This window comes from Perca fluviatilis, chromosome 10, assembly GCF_010015445.1.
Source record: "Perca fluviatilis chromosome 10, GENO_Pfluv_1.0, whole genome shotgun sequence".
NCBI classification, from domain to species: domain Eukaryota; kingdom Metazoa; phylum Chordata; class Actinopteri; order Perciformes; family Percidae; genus Perca; species Perca fluviatilis.
In genome coordinates, this window is record NC_053121.1 from 2,176,844 (window position 1) to 2,198,088 (window position 21,245).

General features: G+C 42.5%; 2 protein-coding genes across 4 annotated transcripts in view; one reads left to right on the forward strand and one right to left on the reverse strand.

The window, feature by feature from the left end:
* Positions 1 to 17,047, forward strand: part of tenm1 (teneurin transmembrane protein 1) — a 202,659-nt gene extending 185,612 nt beyond the window's left edge. For both annotated transcript variants that reach the window (XM_039813272.1, XM_039813273.1), the window contains 9 exons: positions 1,509 to 1,753; positions 2,507 to 2,800; positions 4,056 to 4,300; positions 5,039 to 5,181; positions 7,042 to 7,253; positions 7,486 to 7,787; positions 10,812 to 11,518; positions 12,221 to 12,363; positions 15,428 to 17,047. In XM_039813272.1, the coding sequence (XP_039669206.1) occupies positions 1,509 to 1,753; positions 2,507 to 2,800; positions 4,056 to 4,300; positions 5,039 to 5,181; positions 7,042 to 7,253; positions 7,486 to 7,787; positions 10,812 to 11,518; positions 12,221 to 12,363; positions 15,428 to 16,183 (3,047 nt within the window). In that variant the 3' untranslated portion in view covers positions 16,184 to 17,047. The remainder of the gene's footprint in view (positions 1 to 1,508; positions 1,754 to 2,506; positions 2,801 to 4,055; positions 4,301 to 5,038; positions 5,182 to 7,041; positions 7,254 to 7,485; positions 7,788 to 10,811; positions 11,519 to 12,220; positions 12,364 to 15,427) is intronic.
* On the reverse strand, positions 24 to 21,075 carry sh2d1aa (SH2 domain containing 1A duplicate a). Of its 2 annotated transcripts, XR_005640447.1 has the most exons (5): positions 20,633 to 21,074; positions 20,303 to 20,366; positions 18,495 to 18,759; positions 9,767 to 9,842; positions 4,200 to 4,294 (listed from the first exon to the last, which is right to left on the reverse strand). XR_005640447.1 is itself a non-coding variant. In XM_039813274.1 (4 exons), the coding sequence occupies exons 1-4, from the start codon at positions 20,767 to 20,769 to the stop codon at positions 39 to 41; spliced, it is 486 nt and encodes a 161-aa protein (XP_039669208.1). In that variant the 5' UTR covers positions 20,770 to 21,075; the 3' UTR covers positions 24 to 38. The 2 variants fall into 2 exon arrangements, 1 of the variants encoding a protein (XP_039669208.1); XM_039813274.1 differs by lacking the exons at positions 4,200 to 4,294; positions 9,767 to 9,842 and adding an exon at positions 24 to 58 and having other exon boundaries at positions 20,633 to 21,075.
* Between the last annotated feature and the right edge of the window lie 170 nt (positions 21,076 to 21,245).

A 21,245-nucleotide genomic window follows, 5' to 3' on the forward strand; every position in this document is an offset into this window, starting at 1 on the left:
CATGGAGCATCGTCAGCTGTTTCTTTACTCCTCGTAGATCAGTAGGAACATTGGTAAGCTGTAGGAAGACAAAGGAGTTTACACAGAGCCAAATATATGGTTGTTGAGATGCAGAAAAGATTATAGCCTCGCCGCAGTGCATTTGCCCCATCTGCTTTACCACAAACATGCCGAAAGGCCTTTTATGACTCATCAGGGGGGCGACTAAACCATAGACAACATATCACAGTTGCATGAGGAAGGCAGACCATAAGGGCATAGTGATGTTTAAAAATGTATGACTGGCAAACTGCAGTAACATGGCCGTTATTCTGGTCAGGTCAGAAACACTGACCTGTTTTTTTAATTCTATGTCTGCAGCACTGGTTGTGTGCGCGGGAGATTCACAGCTTTGAAAAAGGATTTATCCCTTTCTATCAATAATTCACAGATAGATCTGATGTGACCTCCTTACATAACCACACACTAATGGGCAGTAAAAAAAAAAAAGTTATATAGTTTTTATTATTTACAAAAAAAGAGGCAGATCCAACTGACTTGTGAAACGCCTAAATGACCGCGGGAGAAAATAGAAGAGAGGGCAGGGATGAGAAGAGGAGAAAATGAGAGTGGAGTGGAGAAGCCGCTCACGGGAGCAGTTTCCTCTCATGTCATCCTTTTAATTGCTTTCTAGCAGTTGTCACAATGACAGGACTGCAGGGAGAGAAAAGCTGCTCCAACACACAAATACAGTACACTTGCACACACGCGGGCATGTGGCAGTGCTACAGTATGACAGAACTGCCAGGGAAGAGTTGAAATGACCCATTATTTTAGAGTGCCCCCCCACCCCCCCCACCCTTACTTCCACCACCCAAAAACTCAATGTGTCTTTTCCTGCCTCTGAGGCAGCAATAACCATATGTACAGAAAAAAGATTTTATCGTGGTGGAGGGAATAGAAGTTACTATCCAGTTTATGAACTGCGTTACATTTTATGGTTAAAATATAGTTTTATGATTATTTTTGCTTTTTTTATTAATTGTGCTTAGAAATGGTGAAGGCATGACACAAAGTGATATTGGCATGTGTAAATTCAATCTGAAATATTACTCAGTGCAATATAGAAATGAAAGAACAGTTTCTGAGAAAACTGCAATGTGTGAAAAACTGTTGAGGCCAAGCACCCCTCCCTTCCCCTCCTTTTCTCTCCTTTCTTTGTTTCTCTTTCTTCCTTTTTTATTGCTCTCTCTCTCTCACTTTCTCCTTTTCTCCTGCTCTCCTTTTGAATAGATGACATTTTTCTAAAGATACAGTACAGCGCTAATGTTGCAGAGAAAATGTAACTTTTTTTAGCAATTCATTCAAACAAAACACCAAAAAGCCAGACTTGTATTCATTGCATTCATGTAGTCTGCTGCTTTGTTTTTTTCAAGAGACAGCGACTGATGTTTTTTTCACACTTTTTAATCTGTTGCTGCCTACTTGTCCTTGTGGTCTTCTTTTCTCCCCCGCCCTCGCTCCCCCAGACCATGCTCAGAGTTCATACCGAGTCAGCGCTGATGGGTCGTTCCTGGTTACTCTGGCGAGTGGGATGGAGCTTTCACTCATCACGGAGCCCCTCCTCCCTGGAGGCGCAGGGGGAGGAGTCAGTCCCACGGCCAGCCGCTGTAACATCAGCCTGCCTGGAGACCACGCCCCCAGCCTGATAGAGTGGAGGCAGAGGAAGGAGCAGAGCAAGACTAACTACAGCACTTATGAACGCAGACTCAGGGTAAAACACTAAATCACCAAGTTATTTTTCAGCTAACTCAGATGGTATAGAAAATCCAGTCCTCTAAAATCATTACTACACAAAGACAGCGTGCATTAAGACACGGTGGTAACAATCCTAGCCAAACATGTGTAAATAGGTCAAATTACATCCCACATCTTACAAGAAGGCCTAGTTAACCAATAGTTACCCAATCTGACCTTTACACACTCCCATCAAACGTGACAAAGAAATGACACTCTCAGTGCAATCTACTCTGTGGAGCCTACATTTGTTGGAGCCCGGCTGTAGAGCAGTTTGAACCGTGCTACAGCTTGTTGTTACACAACATGTTAGATGTTTGGAGTGATTAATGACGTCACTGGGAGCCAGCTCATAGGTCAAGTGACTCGGAACCAGTTGTACTTTCCTACTCCTCTTCTCTTTTCCCCTGGCACAGAAAGTACACCGCACAAACAGAATATTTCATAAGGACATTTTATCAGTGTACTAATTAATTAGCAATCCCCAGGACTCGGTTCTTCACTTGTTCACAAGGCAATTTATTGTCATTATGCAGGTCCAGTTTGTTTTAAATGTCACAATTAATTTATCTAAACTAATGAAATCTCTGCTTGTCTCAGACATGCCACTTCATTTATATTTGCATTTCTGCGGCCTTATTTATAATTGATGATGATTACAAAGCAGTAAAATGAAAAAAGTTGCACTTTGTTCTCCCTCTAGCTGACATTTTAGTGATTCTCTTCCCAGGCACATAACAGGAACCTGCTGTCCATAGACTTTGATCAGAGCACCAGAGTAGGGAAAATCTACGATGACCACAGGAAGTTCACCCTCCACATCCAGTATGACTCGCTGGGCCGGCCCGTGGTCTGGTCCCCCAGTAGCAAATACACCGAAGTAAACATCAGCTATTCTGGTGGAGGACTGTTGTCCTCCATTCACCGTGGAGACTGGTCTGAACGGCTAGAGTACGAGAACGACAGGGTGGTGTCCAGAGCCTGGGTCAACGGCAAGATTTGGAGCTACACATACGCAGACAAAGTAAGAGCTGCACGTACAGAAAGCATGTTCGGGGGGAGGGGGGATGTGATAGACTGTTTCATGGTGAGATTTTGTTTGATGGCTTCACTCCTGTTTGTTTTTGTCTTTGCTGTTCACAGAAATCTAACACATCCGCTCTTCCTTTGTTTGCTGCTTCAAGGTTATTGAAGATGAAACAAAAACTATGAAAGTATGAAAAGTACTTCTGTCGTGTGAAATGAAAGTAACATTGAAAACAAATTCACATCATTTACAGTACTGTTCTACCAACCGTCCTTTAATGTGTTTTTCCTCCATTTTAGGCAGCCATAGGGTTCCATTCATTTGACTTACCTTAACTATGAAAATGAATTTGCAGAATGAGGATTATGTCAAGAGTTCAATTATTGTGCAGACCTTTTTAAATCAGTCTGCACTGACTGTATAGCTGCATCACCACACAACAGTACCAATGCTTTGAGAGCAGTAAAAGCAGACAAGATGTTCATTGTGATGAGTTACATAACTCAAGCAAGTTTCAAGGCTCTGTGACTTGATTTTCACAGAGTGGTGAAAAGAAATAGAACCCAGTGGTTTCCTGAAAGTGGGTTTGACAGATAACAGATAGCTTTGAAAAATGGTTTGAAAAAATGTACGCCACATGTAATTTTCAGGAAAGGGAATAAAACATGCAAAGGGGTATGTTCCTTCAAGTGTGTGACAAAGCTGGAAGCTACCAGAAGCTATAATTTCCGTTCTTGAAATTAATTGAAATATTTAATGAAATGATATTCAGCCTGAAATATATTTTGTGTCAGCTTTTGGTCTAAGACAAAATTAGAGTGTAAATTAGCTTGTATTACAGAACCATCTAGAAATGAATAATACCTGCATGTATTATTAATACATTAATATTATACCTCACAGTTAAATAGAAAAGTAATTTTACACGACATTGTTTTTCTGCCGTTGAAACTGTTCAAATATCTACAGGACTACAGGCACAGATTTTTAAAGCTTGCCTGAAAAGTAAAATAACAATTTTACGGTAAACAAAGTTGCTGCTGTCACCCGAAAAACCCAGAGCTCCAGCTATGGTTAGGATTAAATAGCCTTCAATGACTAACTGAAACATGAATGGTCCTCAAGCTGAAACCAAGGTTGTCTCTGAAGTGCAGACGTTTTCACCGAATTACATAGAAATAAAAAAAAAGATGTACCAGACAGACAGCTCCAGTCTTCTAACTCAGCTGTGCATCCGTCTGTGTCCTTGCAGTCCATCATGCTGCTCCTGCACAGCCAGCGGCGCTACGTCTTTGAATACGACCAAACGGACCGCCTGGTTGCCGTGACGATGCCCAGCATGGTGAAACACACTCTGCAGTCGCTCCTGTCCGTTGGTTACTACAGGAACATATACACCCCCCCTGACAGCCAGTCCTCCTTTATTCAGGACTACGGCCTGGACGGGCGGCTGCTGAGGACTCAGTACTTGGGAACAGGACGCGGTGTCATCTACAGGTGATCACAAAAATATTCAAAAATATTACCAGCTGTTGGTTTTATCGCTTCATTTGATGAGGCAGTGCAGGCAGACACCCCTGGTTTGGTTTTGATGAAACTTAGAGGCGTTATGCATCTTGGCAGTAGAGTCAGCCATATAAAAACATAACACCGATTGGCTTGATGAAAGGTGCTATAATTAAAGGCTAATCTCAGAAATGTGAAAGCCCTGTTAAAGCCCTAAGTCTCGCTGACAGAAAAATGTGCCACACACCCAGCTGCCCAACACTTATTACTCTGATTGGACTAATGGGGAGACTGATTAAAGGTCACATTTTGTTTTTATTATCTTACTGTCAGACACTACTGATCTGATTTTGATGAAAATTTGAGGACTAATTTGGCCATTGTTCTGGCATTTCACATTTTTAATACTCATTGGCTCAATCGGTACAATATACCCCATTTTCAAGATTTGATAGGCCAAAACCGCCACAGCAGCTGGTTTGATTTTGATGAAATGTTGAAGGATGATGCAACTTGTTCCTTAATGTCCCAAAGGCTATTTGTATTATTTATGAGCTATATAGCATGATTACCTGTATTGAAGTTCAAATGTTTTGAAAAAAAAAATTAAAAACACTTTATTTATGTTTAATTCCACACTTCTGACATAACATAATAATTTAGCATGTATTCTATAAATTGTTCCTTTCTTCATTTTTCTCTCTTTTTTTTTTCCTTCTTTTTTTAAAGATATACACCAGCAGCCCGGCTCTCTGAGGTGGTTTATGACTCCACCCTGGTGACCTTCACTTATGACGAGGCCTCTGGCACTGTCAAGACCATTCATCTCACCCATAATGGCTTCATAAGCTCCATCCGCTACCGACAGACAGGTACGTATACACATGCACTCACGGCACACACACACACGCCAAAGGGATAGACAGCCACACATTTAAAATATTGACAATGAGTCATTTTAAACGGATAATTGAAAAGGATCTATCTGAGCATGAAAAGGTCTTGTGAGCGCAACTCAAATCATCTGTACTGTGACAAGACTGCACAATCATGCATCTCGAGCCAGATTTGTTGAGAGGTATCTAACTCTGTAGTCTGGCTTTGAGTCAGCCGTGGTGCTATTTCATCTGATACTGACGCAGCCACAGTTGGAAGTGTGAACAGGGCCGAGCATGTTCGAGTAGAAGAGACTGTGGTCTACCACAGCTTTAAATACTAGACCACCCCCTGGGCTCTGCTCTGAGCCGCGCTATTTCATCCCCACCTCCGCAACCAGGCTGCCTGATCAAAGTTCACAAGTCAAGTACGAGTCGATGTGTCGATGTATAGGAATATTTACTGTGTGTGTGTGTGTGTGTGTGTGTGTGTGTGTGTGTGTGTGTGTGTGTGTGTGTGTGTGTGTGTGTGTATACACACACAATATGTTGTGGGGGGCCTAGTGTGGTTATACTACATATGTGTTGCAAGCCTGCATGTGAACATTTGTAGATGTCTGCGTGGGACAGGAAATCTCACCTCAGGGCTATCAATTATAACCCTAATTACGGGACAGTTGTTTCACTTTGGAGTTGGAAAATTAGTTAGAAAGACATTGCGTTTCATAAATTGCAGTATTACCCAGTAATGGCATTACCATCAATGGTCCCCTTTAGCTGTGGCAGCAGATATGTTCGGATACCTTCATTGTTAATACAGTTCACCAATTCCCTCAAGTTACAGTCTTTCCAGGCTCGCAATGATCAGGTGTCACTAATCTGCACCACACAGCTGTGTGTGTGTGTGTGTGTGTGTGTGTGTGTGTGTGTGTGTGTGTGTGTGTGCACGCGTGTGTGTGTTTATCGCTTTGCCCTCACTGTGAATAGTCTCTCACCTTCCTTTAACTGATCTCATTTCAGCAGAACAAACGGAGCATTGGCGAGAGGAGAGATAGTGGTAATTGTCCCTTGAGAGGGAGACAAGGAAGAGTGGGGACCAAAAAAACGGGGGATATAGTAGAGGTAGGCGAGGGAGAAAAGGAACAGAAAAGGAGAGGGAAAGATGACAGCTGGAGAAGCGACAGTTAAAGAAGCGAGACAGACTGCGAGTTCCCTAGGGCTGTTGAAAAGCCTCCACCTCACTCTCAGTGCTTCTGCCATTTCCCCATTAGCGCAGGTTTAGAATCAACATTCCACAGAAAATAAAAATAGGAGATGTAATGCCGATCCAGCCCTCTACAGCCTCCAAAGCTAGACACTTAGTCATTTTAACTGCAATCAGAGTCATCTCAAATAGCAGCATAATGGTGTTTCATTAGCAGGCCTTTTTTTTTCTCCAAATGGAGGATAAGCTGTAGTAGCCAGCAGCAGAAGTGATGAATGATGTTGTTAAAGTTGATGTTCTGACATTAAGAAGCACATTGGCCCATCATGGCTGTTGTCTTTAGATTTCATTATCTCTCCATATTAAAGGTCACCAGTGGAAATGCCATAGAGGTGTGGGGATAGTTAAGATTAAATGGATTGCACTGCGTGTGTCTGTGTTAATGATGTTGAATTAGTCCTTGATTTGAATTCATTAGGCAGGCTTGTACGGGTGGCATGATGGCCACCTGTGAGTGCCACGTGTGCAATTGCGTGTGTGTGTGTGTGTGTGTGTGTGTGTGTGTATATATACTTCATGCACATGCTGCGTGTCCCTGAAACTTAAATATTGGTGAATGTCTCACATGAAACCACTCTGATTCCTCTGCATAGGTCCCCTGACAAGTCGGCAAATCTTCCGCTTCAGCGAAGAAGGCTTGGTCAACGCCAGGTTTGACTACAGCTACAACAACTTCAGAGTGACCAGCATGCAGGCAGTCATCAATGAGACCCCTCTTCCCATTGACCTGTACCGATATGTGGACGTATCGGGACGGGTCGAGCAGTTTGGCAAGTTCAGCGTCATCTTTTATGACCTCAACCAGGTAGGCGTAACACTGTCAACTAAAATATAACACACCTGAATTAGGATGTTTTTAGAAGTCCAGCTTCCAATTGTGCCTTTGATGTTTTTACATTAACAATGGATCAAATGTTCTATGCAGCGATTTAGCGTCTTTCAGATCTTTGTTTGGCCCCATAACTTTGCTGTTTTGGTTCCCTCTCGTGGCTCTCATCAACCGTGAAACTAACCCATCTCTTGCTGCTTGTGTCTAGGTGATCACCACCCATCTGATGAAGCACACCAAGGTGTTCAACTCCTATGGCCAGGTGGTTGAGGTCCAGTATGAGATCCTTAAATCCATCGCCTACTGGATGACCATCCAGTATGACTCGGCAGGGCGCACAACCACCTGTGACATCAGAGTGGGCGTGGACAACAACGTGACGCGCTACACCTACGAGTACGATGCAGACAGCCAGCTGCAAAGTGCCTCGGTTAACGAGCGGCCTCAATGGCGCTACAGCTACGACCTCAACGGGAACATCAACCTGCTCAGCCATGGGACCAGCGCTAGGTGAGTCAGCACCTACTATTGTGGCTATTTTACAGCAATGAATGTCTCAGTACTATGTCAAAACAATCTAAGGGATGGCAATGTCAGTTGGTCACTTTTCATTAACCTTCATCCTGGACTATACACCTGCCCATTGCACATATTTATTTATTTATGAACATTTATTAGAGGATCAACCCCATGAGATACAACATCTCGTTTTCATGGGGGTCCTCCGGATCATGTACAGAGCAACAGAACAGCAGAACAACAGAGTAGATACAAACAAATAGGAAAAAAAAACAACCAGAAAAACAAACACGCATGCACACTCTACACACACATAAGCTCTCAATAATATCTCTACCCCCATCCCTATCACATGTAGAATGTCTGAAAAATGACTAATTTAACATATAACACAATATTCCCACATATAACTGACAAAGTTGACATCACAATGGACATTTATGTACATAAGCTCATTCATATATAGCCTACACACATACATTACATGACACATATTAATTACAAATCTGAAAATCTAGAAACATAGACAAGTATTCTGAAGATGTGTTAACAGAGCAGTTCGAACAGAGGAAAAGACGGTAGCGGCGGAATAGATGCAGGAAGGCAGTTCCAGTCACAAGGAGCTCTAACACAGAAAGCATACTTCCCAACTTCTCTATTTACTCTAGGGACAGTAAAGAAGATCTGTCCATTGTGACGAAGGCTATATTGTGAACTGTAAGGCACTAAATATTGCGATAAATAATATGGATATTGAAAGTAAATACATTTAAAAGTGAACTGAAGCCAATGATATTTTCTTCTGGCTGAGGGTGCAAGCCAGGACAGCTGTTCATACATTACACAATGATGTGTCCTATAGGGGCAGCAAAGGACGAATCGGCACAGGCTGTTGTATATCACATCAAGAGAATGTAGACAAGTGGCAGTAGTGTTAGCATATATAATATCTGCATAGTCCAGAATAGGTAGCAACAACTGAGAAACTATTATTCTCCTAACCTGATAGTTAAAGCAGCCTATTGATTGATATAATGTTTTAAGCCGAAAGCTAAGTTTGTTGTTAAGCGCATGTACATGAGCTTTAAATGAAAGATCAGTTTCCAGCCAAACACCAAGATATTTAAATTTTTTGGTTGGCTCAAGTGGAGAAGAATCCAAAAAATGAAGATTAAGATCATTTCTATCTTTCTTCTGGAAAAGCATACAGTAAGATTTTGATTTATTCAGCAAGAGTTTATTAAATGACAGCCACTGCTGTACAGAATCAAAGTCATGTTGTAAAGAATAACTAATGTCTGATATATTTGGTTTAGAGCAATATATAATTGTATCATCAGCGTAAAGATGAATATCACATCTTGAACAACAGAGTGGCAAGTCATTGATAAAAATGGAAAATAATAAAGGGCCAAGTGCAGAACCCTGGGGTATACCTTTATCTATATCTGTAAAATTCGACTGAATACCCCCAAAGGACACACACTGACGGCGATGATGAAAATAGGAGTTGAACCAAAGAAGAGATGTACGGGAGAGGCCAATTGAATATAGTTTATCCAAAAGCAGATAATGATCAACTAAATCAAATGCTTTTGTAAGATCTAAAAAGATGGCACCAGTACACATATTATTATCAAAACTAGAAAAAATATCATTTGTAAATTTCAAAAGAGCAGTGGTAGTTGAGAAATGTTTCCTGAAACCTGACTGGCATTGAGATAGTAAATCATTAAGAGACAAATGGTTAGATAATTGATCAAAGATAATTTTCTCAAAATGTTTTACGATACTATTAATTATTGAGATAGGTCTGTAATTGTTCATATTTAGGGTGTCCCCTCCTTTATGTAATGGAATGACTTTTGTGCACTTCCATGCCAGAGGCACTTCACAAGTTAAAAATGACAAGTTAAAGAGTTCAGCCAATGGAGAAGATAGAACATGTGAAGAAAGTTTGATAAACTTACCCTCAATGCCGTCAGGGCCAGGTCCACTACTAGAGGATAGCTTGCTAATGGCCCGCTGGACATCAGCTGAGCTAACCTGTTGAAATGTAAAAGAACTATCGTAGGGCTGAGGATTAACAGTCGACTTTGAAAGATAGAGTGATGACTGTACCTGCGGTGTTTGGGAGAAATGCAGACTAAATGCATTGGAGATCACTGCTGGATCATTAACAATTTCATTATTGATTGTCATGTTACTCGTAGTACTGTTGGACTTACCAAGTAAGGTATTAATTTTTTTCCAAAATTGTTTAGGATTACTGAAGTCATTGGACAAACTATTTCTGTAGTAATTGGCTTTAGCATTTCTTGTTTGGGTGGTACACGTGTTTCGTAGCCGTTTGTATTCCTCCCAATCACTAGCAAGTTTTGTATGTTTGTGTTTATTCCAAGCCCTATCATATATATATATACACATATCATCATAACGTTTTGCACATACTGTATATTTTTGCACATTCAGCGCTCAATCCATTCAGCCTCTTTTTTCTTATGTTAAACAGCTATTTTGTATATATTTGTTTCTGTATTTATTGTTTATTTCATATTAATATTCAATATGTGAGTTTGTTTGTTTATGCACCAACTACCAAGGCAAATTCCTTGTAAGTGTAACTTTGGCAAAAAAACCTTTTCTGATTCTGTCAACTTAGAGACTGAATTACTATTGGATGGATTGCCATGACACTTTTTTACAGACATTCATGGTCGCCAGATGATGACTTCTACTGACTTTAGGGATCCGAAAAAACTGACATTCCCATCAGCCTCAGCTGTACTTTGTCTTTAGTGATAATTAGCAAATATTATCATGCTAACATGCTAAGCTCAGATGGTGAACATGTTAGCATGCTGACATTAGCATCTTGCTCAAAGCACCACTGGGCCTAAGCAGCCTCACAGAGCAGCTAGCATGACTGTAGACTCTTGTTGATATATTAATGTTAGACCTGTTTGATGAGTTCACAGCGGTATTAATGTAGATACCTGTTTGGTTTAATTCAAGGCTGACGCCGCTGCGTTACGACCAGAGAGACCGCATCACACACCTCGGCGAGTTACAGTACAGCGTGGATGACGACGGCTTCCTCCGCCAGCGAGCCAATGATCTCTTCGACTACAACTCCAACGGCCTGCTGACCCGCGTCTACAACCGCGTGACGGAGCGCACCGTGTGGTATCGCTACGACGGGCTGGGTCGGCGCGTGGCCACCAAGAGCAGCCAGGGCGAGCAGCTGCAGTTCTTTTATGCTGATCTGTCACACCCCACCAGGGCCAGCCACCTGTACAACCACAGCAGCAATCTGATCACATCGCTGTACTACGACCTGCAGGGCCATCTCATCGCCATGGAGCTGAGCAGCGGGGAGGAGTACTATGTCGCCTGTGACAGCGTCGGGAGTCCGAGGGCAGTTTTCTCTAGCAAAGGGCGACTGGTCAAAGAGATCCTCTACACCCCTTACGGAGAGGTCTACCAGGACACCAACCCCGACTTCCAGCTTGTCATCGGCTTCCACGGAGGCTTGTACGATCCTCTCACGCGGCTGGTCCATTTGGGCAGGCGGGATTATGACACGCTAGCAGGTCGATGGACCTCGCCCAATCACGAACTGTGGGGGGAGCTGAGCAAAGAGCCGAAGCCGTTTAACGTGTACGCCTTCAAGAATAACTGCCCAGTTGGCAAAGTGGAGGAGGTGACGGAGTTTACTACAGGTGAGCTTCACACGTGCACACACATTCATTCACTCTCCAGCTCAGTACTGTATCTGTGACTCACACGAGCTGCCACATTACAGTTCTCACACAGATACAGGCATGAATTTCACTCAGCAGCACCTACTCCCACACACACACACCTACACAGGAAACATCTGCCATAAAGACTAACCACCACTAACCACAGGTGAGGCGCACGGCACAAAGAAATGATGTCAGATGATGACAGAATGTACTGGCAACAGAAAGGACAGACATGCCTCTGATCAACTTGTTTTTTAACACAGGTTGCTGTGTTTTGTTCTCTTTAACTGTCAAGAATATACTGTTTCCCCAAGAGACCAAACAATAACTCAAGCGAGGGAAGGAGATGGAATGGGAGAGCAGGAGAATGAATAAAGGATGTCGGTGGGGGCGTATGTCCTTCTGGTTAATGGAACATTCATTTGTCATGTCACGTTTTCCTGCAGCAGGATTGTTTATTACAGAACTTGTTTGTCAGTGAAACACCAGCCGAAACATCTCTGCCACGTATTATGCTCATATTGTGTGATTTCCTGGTTTCCTTGGCCTTATGACTTTTTGTTTGCTGTTTTGCACAGTATACACATTATATTCTAACTTTCTCTCTCCGTGCAATTTTCTCTCTTTCTGTGTGTGTGTGTGTGTGTGTGTGTGTGTGTGTGTGTGTGTGTCCAGACATTGGTAGCTGGCTGCAGCTATTTGGTTTCCAGCTTCATAATGTTGTCCCAGGCTTTCCGAAGCCTGACGTGGGCAGAATGGAACAAACATACGAACTGATGAAGACTCAGACCAAGACACAGGACTGGGACTCCAGCAAGGTGAGCTTACCCCAGTCACCTGCAGATCATCTCTATAAACAGATATCTGCATGTGAATGCAGAATCTGTAGGCAACAGGACACGATTTTTGGAACGAAAGCGTAGAGCAAAAGAGGCAGAACGTATTGGCCTTCATGCAATCTCTGAACCTGAAGACAATGCAGCTTTTTATTAGCTTTTTTTAAAATGTATCTCTCATCTCCAACTCCATTCTCGCGTCTCAAATTGCTTATCGTCCCGGCGCACAGAAGAGGATGTCTTGGCCCGGATATTGGCTGGCTACTCCGGAGTACCCAAAATATTGGATGTTGCCCCCAGAGGCTAAATCGCCGTGGGACCGATAGCCGATGGGTTCTGAGATTGCCTGCATACCTTGTCATCCCTTATCCCTCTCTTTCTGTAGAACATTTAAATATATTTTGTATGACTAATTTGGGTTCTTCCTAACGGGCAATATGGTTGAAATCAACGGCACGTTAATAATTCAGAATGTTTTCTAATATCAGTAGTATGAGTGTTGAAATGATTAGTCGACCACCCAATTAGTCAATAGAACATTTACACTTTTGAGAATGAATACATTGTCATTAAAGTCACTGAAGTCAAACAGCTTCTTAAATGTGTTCTCAGATTTGCTGCTTTTATCTGTTTCATTGTTAATTGAATATCTTGAAGGATTGGACTGTTGGTCAATTAAACCAAGAAACAATTGTCAGATTGATCAATTATGAAAATGGTCATTAGTTGCAACCTTATGTATCACAACATGAGTAATTTATGTAAATGCACATGTAAAATAAATGAATGCTCAGTGCAATGAACTATTCCACCATTATACATGGGACAAAGCTCTGCAGATATGAAAAACAATAATTTAAAGCAGCTACGAGGAACTTTCAGTTTGTGTTGATTCTAGCGGCCCCTTTAGCGGTTTTACCACACCTGCTGTCGTGAGGATCTTTTCTAGCTGTCATGAGCCAAAGCATTAGCAAGAGTTTGTTGCAGCAACCAGCGTAGTCTTTATCCTTGACGTTGGTTAACTAGGGGTGTAAGAAAAAATCAATACACTTGAGTATCGCGATATTTTATTTTGCAATACTACTAATACTGTATCGATTTTCGAAAAGGCAATATTGAATTTTTTTTAAATGAAATTATTTCTTTTTTATTTGTATTTATTGTTTTAAACGTTCAAAAAAAATATTCATGTAAGACAGTGGTTCATGTTTATGAGACGCACTAGTGTCCTTGCCTAGCAGTGCCTAACAGTGCCTAGCAGTGCCTGACTTTTTGCTAGAAGCTAGCAACGTAGCTATGGCTGAACTTTGGCCTACTTTTAAATTAGCTCATTAAGAACCTGTGAACCACAATCCCAAACTGGCAGTTTGACTTTCTGTGTACTGAATTGTTTACCTAAAGTAAACTTCTTTGACTTTTATGAACATCATGTCTTTTTTTAAATATTAGTTTTTCTAAAATTATACTTTAAAAAAATCCCAATATATTGCCTTACGCACAGTATCGGAATATATTGCAATATATTGAATCATGACCCATGTATCGTGATACGTATCGTATCGCCAGATTCTTGCCAATACACAGCCCTATGGTTAACTGCTCCTCAGATCTCTGCAGGGTAAATCCAGACAGCTAGCTAGACTATCTGTCCAATCTGAGTTTTCTCTCGCACGACTATTTTGCAGCAACCAGTGATTGGTTTAAAGAAATGCCAATAAACCAGAGCACGTTTTTCTCCCATCCCTGGCCGAGACTACAACCAACGTATTAATAACTAGAACTTGCAAGCAGTTATGAAAAGGGTCCAAGCCCCCCGCCGCAAGTCGCCACCGACAGACAGCGGGGGCGATGCAATTCGTTTATATAGCACCTTTCATGAAACCCAAGGACGCGTTACACAAGTACAGGGGGACAAAAGAAAATAGAAGGCTAACACAAACATAGACTGAAAAGAAATAAAAACTAAATGGAAGGGGGGACGTATTTTTATGTAGGCTACAACCCCATCTCGCATTGTAAAGTTATTTTATGAATGAAACAGACATATTACATACTTGTTTAGTAGGAAGAGGGCCAATTCAGGCTCAGTTTGAATCATTTAAAACCCTGTAATTGTCTCCATCTTTTGAAAGACCGAAGAAGGTTTCCCCCGTCGTCTGTCATTCTCTCTTTTAGTTTCTAGTTGTTCTTAGTTTTATTTCCTTCTTTCCTGTGATGGCCCCAGTATCAGCCATAACTAAAATAAAATATATATATAAAGAAATCTCCTGCTTCCTTTTACCTGGCTGGATAATCACTAACACAGGCTTTTCCGGTGTTACACTGAACTCTGTGACCCGTCAGAATGTGTGACTGTAGCGCCGTCTACCTGCCGCAAATCATTCTGTGACAGCGCGGGAAAAATCGTATCCGGGCAAATGCATTAATAAAAACTATATCAAAAGCGTTCTTTTCACGGTTAGTCTCGTTTGCTGTTACAGGTCGTTTATGATCAAAAATGAAACATTTTTTAAAGGTCCTCGTAGCTACTTTAATTCAATTCTTTTATTTTGTAATTTTTTTCACTAATTTGCTTGACTTTAATAATTTGGTTAATTAATTAATTACATTTAATAAACACAATATGACCATTTCCTCACAGTATGACATGAGAATATGTCCAGTCCTAATAGAGTTTGTATTTTATTTTGACAAGTGATGAAAGTGATAGCATTAATTATGGCTGCATTCCACTTAGGTTTGCCGCTGTCAGTGCCCTGCTATACAGTATAGGCCTTTTACATAGCACACATTTTGACTTGTCATAGTATGAAAAGCACAGATGTTAGGAATAACATTATACTGCAGACGGCTGTGTGACATGCACGGTGTGACATGCACAATACCACGACCCCGAGACTGAAATAGCTAAATGGAATTCAGCCATCATTCATTTTATTATTTACACCTGTGCTTTTTCCTACTGTGAAAAGTCAAATGTCTGAAAGAGTCTCCTGTCACAGACCTCTGTAAAAAAAACATTGTTAACCATTTGTACCTTCCCCAGGTGGTTTTGGGAATCCAGTGTGAGCTGCGGAGACAGCTGCGAAGTTTCATCTCTCTGGAGAGGTTACCTCTGGTCTCCGATCCTGTAGGCTCCACCTGCCACAGGCCGACACGCCCCCCTCCCTTCGGCTCCCGGCCCTCTCTTCTCGGCCCCAGCATCCGGTTCGCCGTCTCCCACGGCCGCGTCGGCGCAGAGGTCATCGGCGTCGCCAGCGAGGACAGCCGTCGTGTGGCAGCCATTTTGAACGGCGCCGTCCACCTGAGCGGGCTGAGCTTCACCGTGCACGGCTGCGACACCCATCACTTCCTCCAGACCCGGCCGATCGAGGAAGACCTGGCGCTCGGGTTAGGGGTCGGGGGCCGCGTCCTGGAGAGCGGCGTGAACGTGAGCGTGTCTCAGATGAGCGCCGTGGTGAACGGCAGGACTCGACGATTCGCCGATATCACTCTCCAGCAGGGGGCACTGTGTCTGTGCGTGCGCTACGGCGGGAGCGAGGAGGAGGAGGTGGCGCGGGTGAGGGAGGAGGCGAGGAAGCGGGCGGTGGAGGGGGCGTGGGAGAAGGAGAGGAAGCGGGTGGAGGTGGGGGACGTGGGGAGCAGGGCGTGGAGCGAGCTGGAGAAGCAGCAGCTGCTGTCCGGAGGACTGGTCCAGGGCTACGACGGCTACTACTCCCTGCCTACAGAGCAGCAGCCGGAGCTGTCCGACTGCCCCTCCAACATCCACTTCATGACACTAAGCGAGGTGGGGGGCAGGTAACAGAGACACGTGAGCAGCCCCCCACCCCACCAAAGACTGCCTGTTTCTACTCTACTCTGATTTGTTCTACTGTTTCTATACTGTATCAAAAAAGAAAGAAAGAAGACGACGAGAAAGAAGAACAAGAAGAGAGATTGGGGGGAAAAAATGCTTTCCAAATGCCTTTAATTGTGACAAAATGATGGTATTTTATTATTATCGTCCAGTTCTCCAATTTCTAACAGTGGCACAAACAGTGTGGTTTGGCTGTGGCTTTGCTTTTTGTATCCTGACTGGCCTGGGACTGACCGACTGACCGACTGACCGACTGACCGACTGACCGATTGACTGATTGACTGATTGACTGATTGACTGACTGTCATTTGCTGTTTCAACACTGTTCATCATTTTGGACTCTGTTCAAGTTCACTGAACTGTAGAGATGGAGACTTTAGGATCGCCAGTGGATACATCTCTTCGTGACTCAAAAATCAAGAGCTCTCCGGTTGCCATTTGAGTTCCTACATGGTTTACCTCGGATATACTATCGTTTACATATTGTGTAAGAGAGGCCTTGTCAACTCTGACACTCCCCTTTAGAGAAGGAAACCTCTCCTGGTTTCCCGCCTCTGGCGTGCTCCAACAGTAGTTTGTATGAGTGTGTATACTAAAGTCAAGAATGTACATAGCCAGTGCTTTCACACTGAAAAAAAGTGCTCAACTGGAAATTCTGTTGTTCATAAGTAAGTGTCAGTATTGTTAATCAATAGAAAAAAACAGTTTCATTTTTGCAAAGAATTATACATGGCTATAGTAAATATTCTCGCTGAAAAATCTGACTTTATTGGGTTACAATGCTGATTAAAGTTATTATGTGTGAATTACCAGATTGATCCCTGGGATTTCATGGGTATTGTTGCTTATTATTTCTCTCAGTGCCTTCTGTGTTTCTGCGCCTTCTCTCCACACATTTGTTGTGCGCTCTTTGTTCTTGTTTCTGCAAGTTTGTAACATTCAAATCTGTGCTGTCATTATCACCCATCATTATGGCTCAAACCGAGGTATGCATTAGAAACCTGCGTCTGTCAGAAGAGAAGACGAAGAAGAAGAAGAGCAAGAACAAGAAGAAGAAGAAGGAAGAGAGAGAGAAAAAAAAACCACAGAGGAAGGGAAAAAGAAATGTGACAGCTGAGGCTCAGCGAGTGGGTGGTGAGTGCAGAAGGGGCAGGACCTGGAGTTGGCTGTGCTGTTCTCTACAGCTTGTCTCCTCTCATTAGGAAATGCCAATCAGACTACATGTGAACTACTTCCAAGCCTCTTCCCTCCCCCTCCCCCCCACAAAAAAGTTAAAAAAGAAAGTAGAGAAGTTTGTTTTTCTTTTTTAATCTAGCTACTACTAATCCACCTCCCCGTCCGTCCGTCTGCCTATCCCCCACTCGCCTCCCTCCCACCGTCACTCCACCATCTGCCCACCATTAATTGTTTGTGTTTCTCTCCTGGGCTGCCGATGACAAAGCCGCACAATGCATATGTTCTGACTGCGAGCAGGTGATATACGTTCCTGACTAGCAATTTACTGATCAGCTGCGATGCACCTTCCCTTCCAAACCATATGCTCCGCTAGATACTGTCCAACCTCATCTTGCCGGTGAAAAGATGGAGGGTCCGGTTGCTAGGAGACCGCTGCACTGAAGAATTGTCTGGGCTGAATGGATGCTCTCTTTCTCCTTCTTTTTTTCTCTCTCTCTCTCTCTCTCTCTCATTTTTTTTCGCGAGGAGCCAGTAATGTCAATCAGATGAATGACAGATCCCCCCCCCTGTCTCTCTAGCAGTCAGCACTCTCTCCACAGAAATCAGCACTTCAATATGTCAAATTGAATTTTTGTTCCACATTATATGTCAGACGGAGGCTCGGGTGTATATGGCTGTGTATGCGTGACCTCATTTAAAAGAGTTTATTTCAACCAATATCATTTATTTTCTTTGCCATTCACATAACTGTATTGCATTAAGAAAACATAGCACAATATTTGTTGTCAACTTATGTATGCAGTGATGGATATTAATGTTTCAGCAGTTGAATATTTTACATCACATCCCTGAAAGTTATGAGGCACTTTCTGTGCCGCATATGCAGAAGAAAAAAATAAGAGAGATGCTGGAAGGATACTGAGATCTGAGTCACAGCTAGAATCTAAATGACATGTTTTAACAAGCTGGATAATGTAGAAAAGAAATTACATTTACTTCACATGCAACGTGCAAACGGTGCATCATGCAAAGTGTTTATGTTTATAATTAGGTCAATGGTGAGTTTGAGGTTTACACTAACCAAAAGCTTGCCGCATCTCCTTTTTGTTCCTGTTTTTGTGTCCCTGAGCAGCATGAGGCGGCCGCTGCTGGAAGTAAGCGTTAGGGCTGCTGTGTGTCGGTGACAGGCTATTACTGGCCGTCTGTGCCTCCTCTGTGTATGTTTGTCTCTGAGCTGCTGTCACAGGGTAGAGCAGAGGCATGGCAATTCCTTGTCCCGGCTTCTGGAAAGCTACTATCAAGTTCTTGATTTGCCGGAAATATCGTTTCGGCACACCAGGAGTGGTCTGAAACACAACAGAGAAAAAAAAGGCAGAGGAGGATTCAGCTTCTCCGTTTCCATATTAAACCTCACGGGGAAAGGAAGAGGCCAGAGCGGGACCGGCTTCAAATGAGCTCGCACAGATTCACCTTATAAAAGACATGAGATATGCTGAAAGTAGAGGCAGAAAAACACTGTGGGCATGGAAGCTTGGCAATTATATTTGCGTACATCTGGTCCACTGATCCACACTGAGCTCACATTTAAGGCAATAAAAAGGTATCAATAAATAAGATGGTGCAAAAGAAATTCAATCTGTAAATGCTGTAAAAGCTACTGTAGAAGGATGGCAACTATACTTGAAGGGTTTAAAAGTTAAATTAGGAAGGTTCTGGTTGCAGTTACCTCTGAAAGCATTCACTCCCCTCGGCTGCTTTTATATTTTGTTGGTCAACAAAAAGCATTTCTTTTTGTGACATCTAAGATGCTTAAAGTGTCCCAACAGTATATCTCATCTTTACTTCTGACTGAATAAAACGGAAATAACACAATCATTCTTAGAAATAAAAAAAGAACAAGATAAGATATTTAGAATTCATTTTCCAGTACAACAATGGTGTTATGTGACCGTTTTCATTTGGCTTTATTTAAATTCAACTTTAAGGAACCTTCAGAGAGCTAATCTATTTCTTACTTTGCCCACAGCGGTCAGTTTAATATCTCTAAACTATAAAGCATTGAACTATTGTAATTTTGTCAAGTAAGGACTTAAAAAAAAAAGCATTATTTGTTTTCATTCTGTGCAATCAATCATGCTGTAAGAAATGGTGAAAATCGTGTTTCTTTTGAATGCATTTTGAAATCATTCAATCAAACGTAGAAGAGCTCTTTTCCACAGCAGAGCACTTTGGATGTTTTTTTTGTCGCCCCCCCCGTTTTTTTTTTTTTTTCCCGGTTTTTTTTTTTTTTTTTTTTTTTTTTTTCCTGTTTTTTGTAAATTTTTTTTTTGTTTTTTTTTAAAAATTTTTTTTTTGGGGCCCTCTCCCCACCTATCTGTTGGCTTGATGCTGTCAGTAAAAATGAGCGAGGGGCAAAATGTAGTTACAACAGCATCTAGCTTTAGTTGTCAGCGAGAGACACGTCCTTCAGAAGTCTATACATTCACATCTCTGGGTGTTTGCCAATCCTGAGTGCTCAATTACATATCCCATCAGAAATGCTGTCAAATGCAATTCTATGTTCCCCATCTCTGGAGTATATGCTGATGCTGTGGCGTCTTAAATTTGTAGTGGTGGTGGTGGTAGGAGACGAGCTCACAGGGTGTTATTGCTAAAGGAAAAGAACCCATTTCTCAGTGCTGTCACTCCTTGAAGAAAATAAAAATCCATGTTTGCCTCAAATTCACAGCTTGCTGAATTGGGCTGGCACCAAAACAACCTCTAGAACTAATAAACACCAACTAAAGCGAGGCGGATGTGCAGCTGTTTTGCTGCTCCTGTAAAGTTTTAGCGTGCAGAAAGAGTCGGCACAGAACCAGAGCAAGAATTATATTGATAAGAATGTCTCACTTCAGCAGCCCAAGATCCTGCGTCGTCCTTGTGGAGTCGGTACGTGTAGACGTATCCGCTGTACCTGCACACACAGAAACACCTTTGACCCTGGGTTCATCTTTCAGCTTAATGAAATAAGTACTGTCATTATTATCATTATTCCTCCTGTGAGAATCACGTGTCAAACTAAATAGGGCCACCATATATATATTGTTTTCAGTTTAGTTTATGCTTTTTTGGTTTCTTAATTGTCTTCTGTTAACAGTAGAAAAGAGGATTATGTGGTAATGTGGTTACTGAGTTCTCAGAAAAGAAAGCAGAGATATTTCACAATCTGTTTGTACTCACAGCACACACAGGCAGTAGACGCCCGGCACAGAGTCACTATTGCGGATTAGGTAGCAGCCATCCCGCCCGTCCTGAGCCAGCCGCCTCTCGCCCTCCTCCTTGCCGATGGGGCCGTGGTACACAGGCAGCTTTTCCATCACGGCTCCTCTCCAGATCTGCTTTTTGTTCTGCTCCCAAGTGCCAGCGCTCTCTCCCTATTTCTGGGCTTTAACTTTTCACTGCAGGCAAGCCTTTTGGTCTTCACTGTGTATCCACTCGACTGGGAGCACAGGTAAGGCAGCTGTCCAGCCTCTTATTTGATATTTGGCGCTCGCTGGTTCAAACGTCCGTTGGAAAGCCAGCTTTCTAATTTTCCACTTTCTTACCCAAACTGATAGCAGCTCTCTCTAACCTCTAACCTTTATGGTATGTTGCTCTGCCTTCCTCTTTCACTACCAGACACACACATGTGCGCGCACACATGCACACGTAAAATGTGGGTTTGTGTATCTCTCAGGAAATGATTGTATTTTTCGACAGGAAATAACTTCAAAGATTCTAACTGACTATTTCCACAACAATTGAATGCACAAGAGAGGGATAAAAAAAGAAGCAATATCACTCTTTTCACACA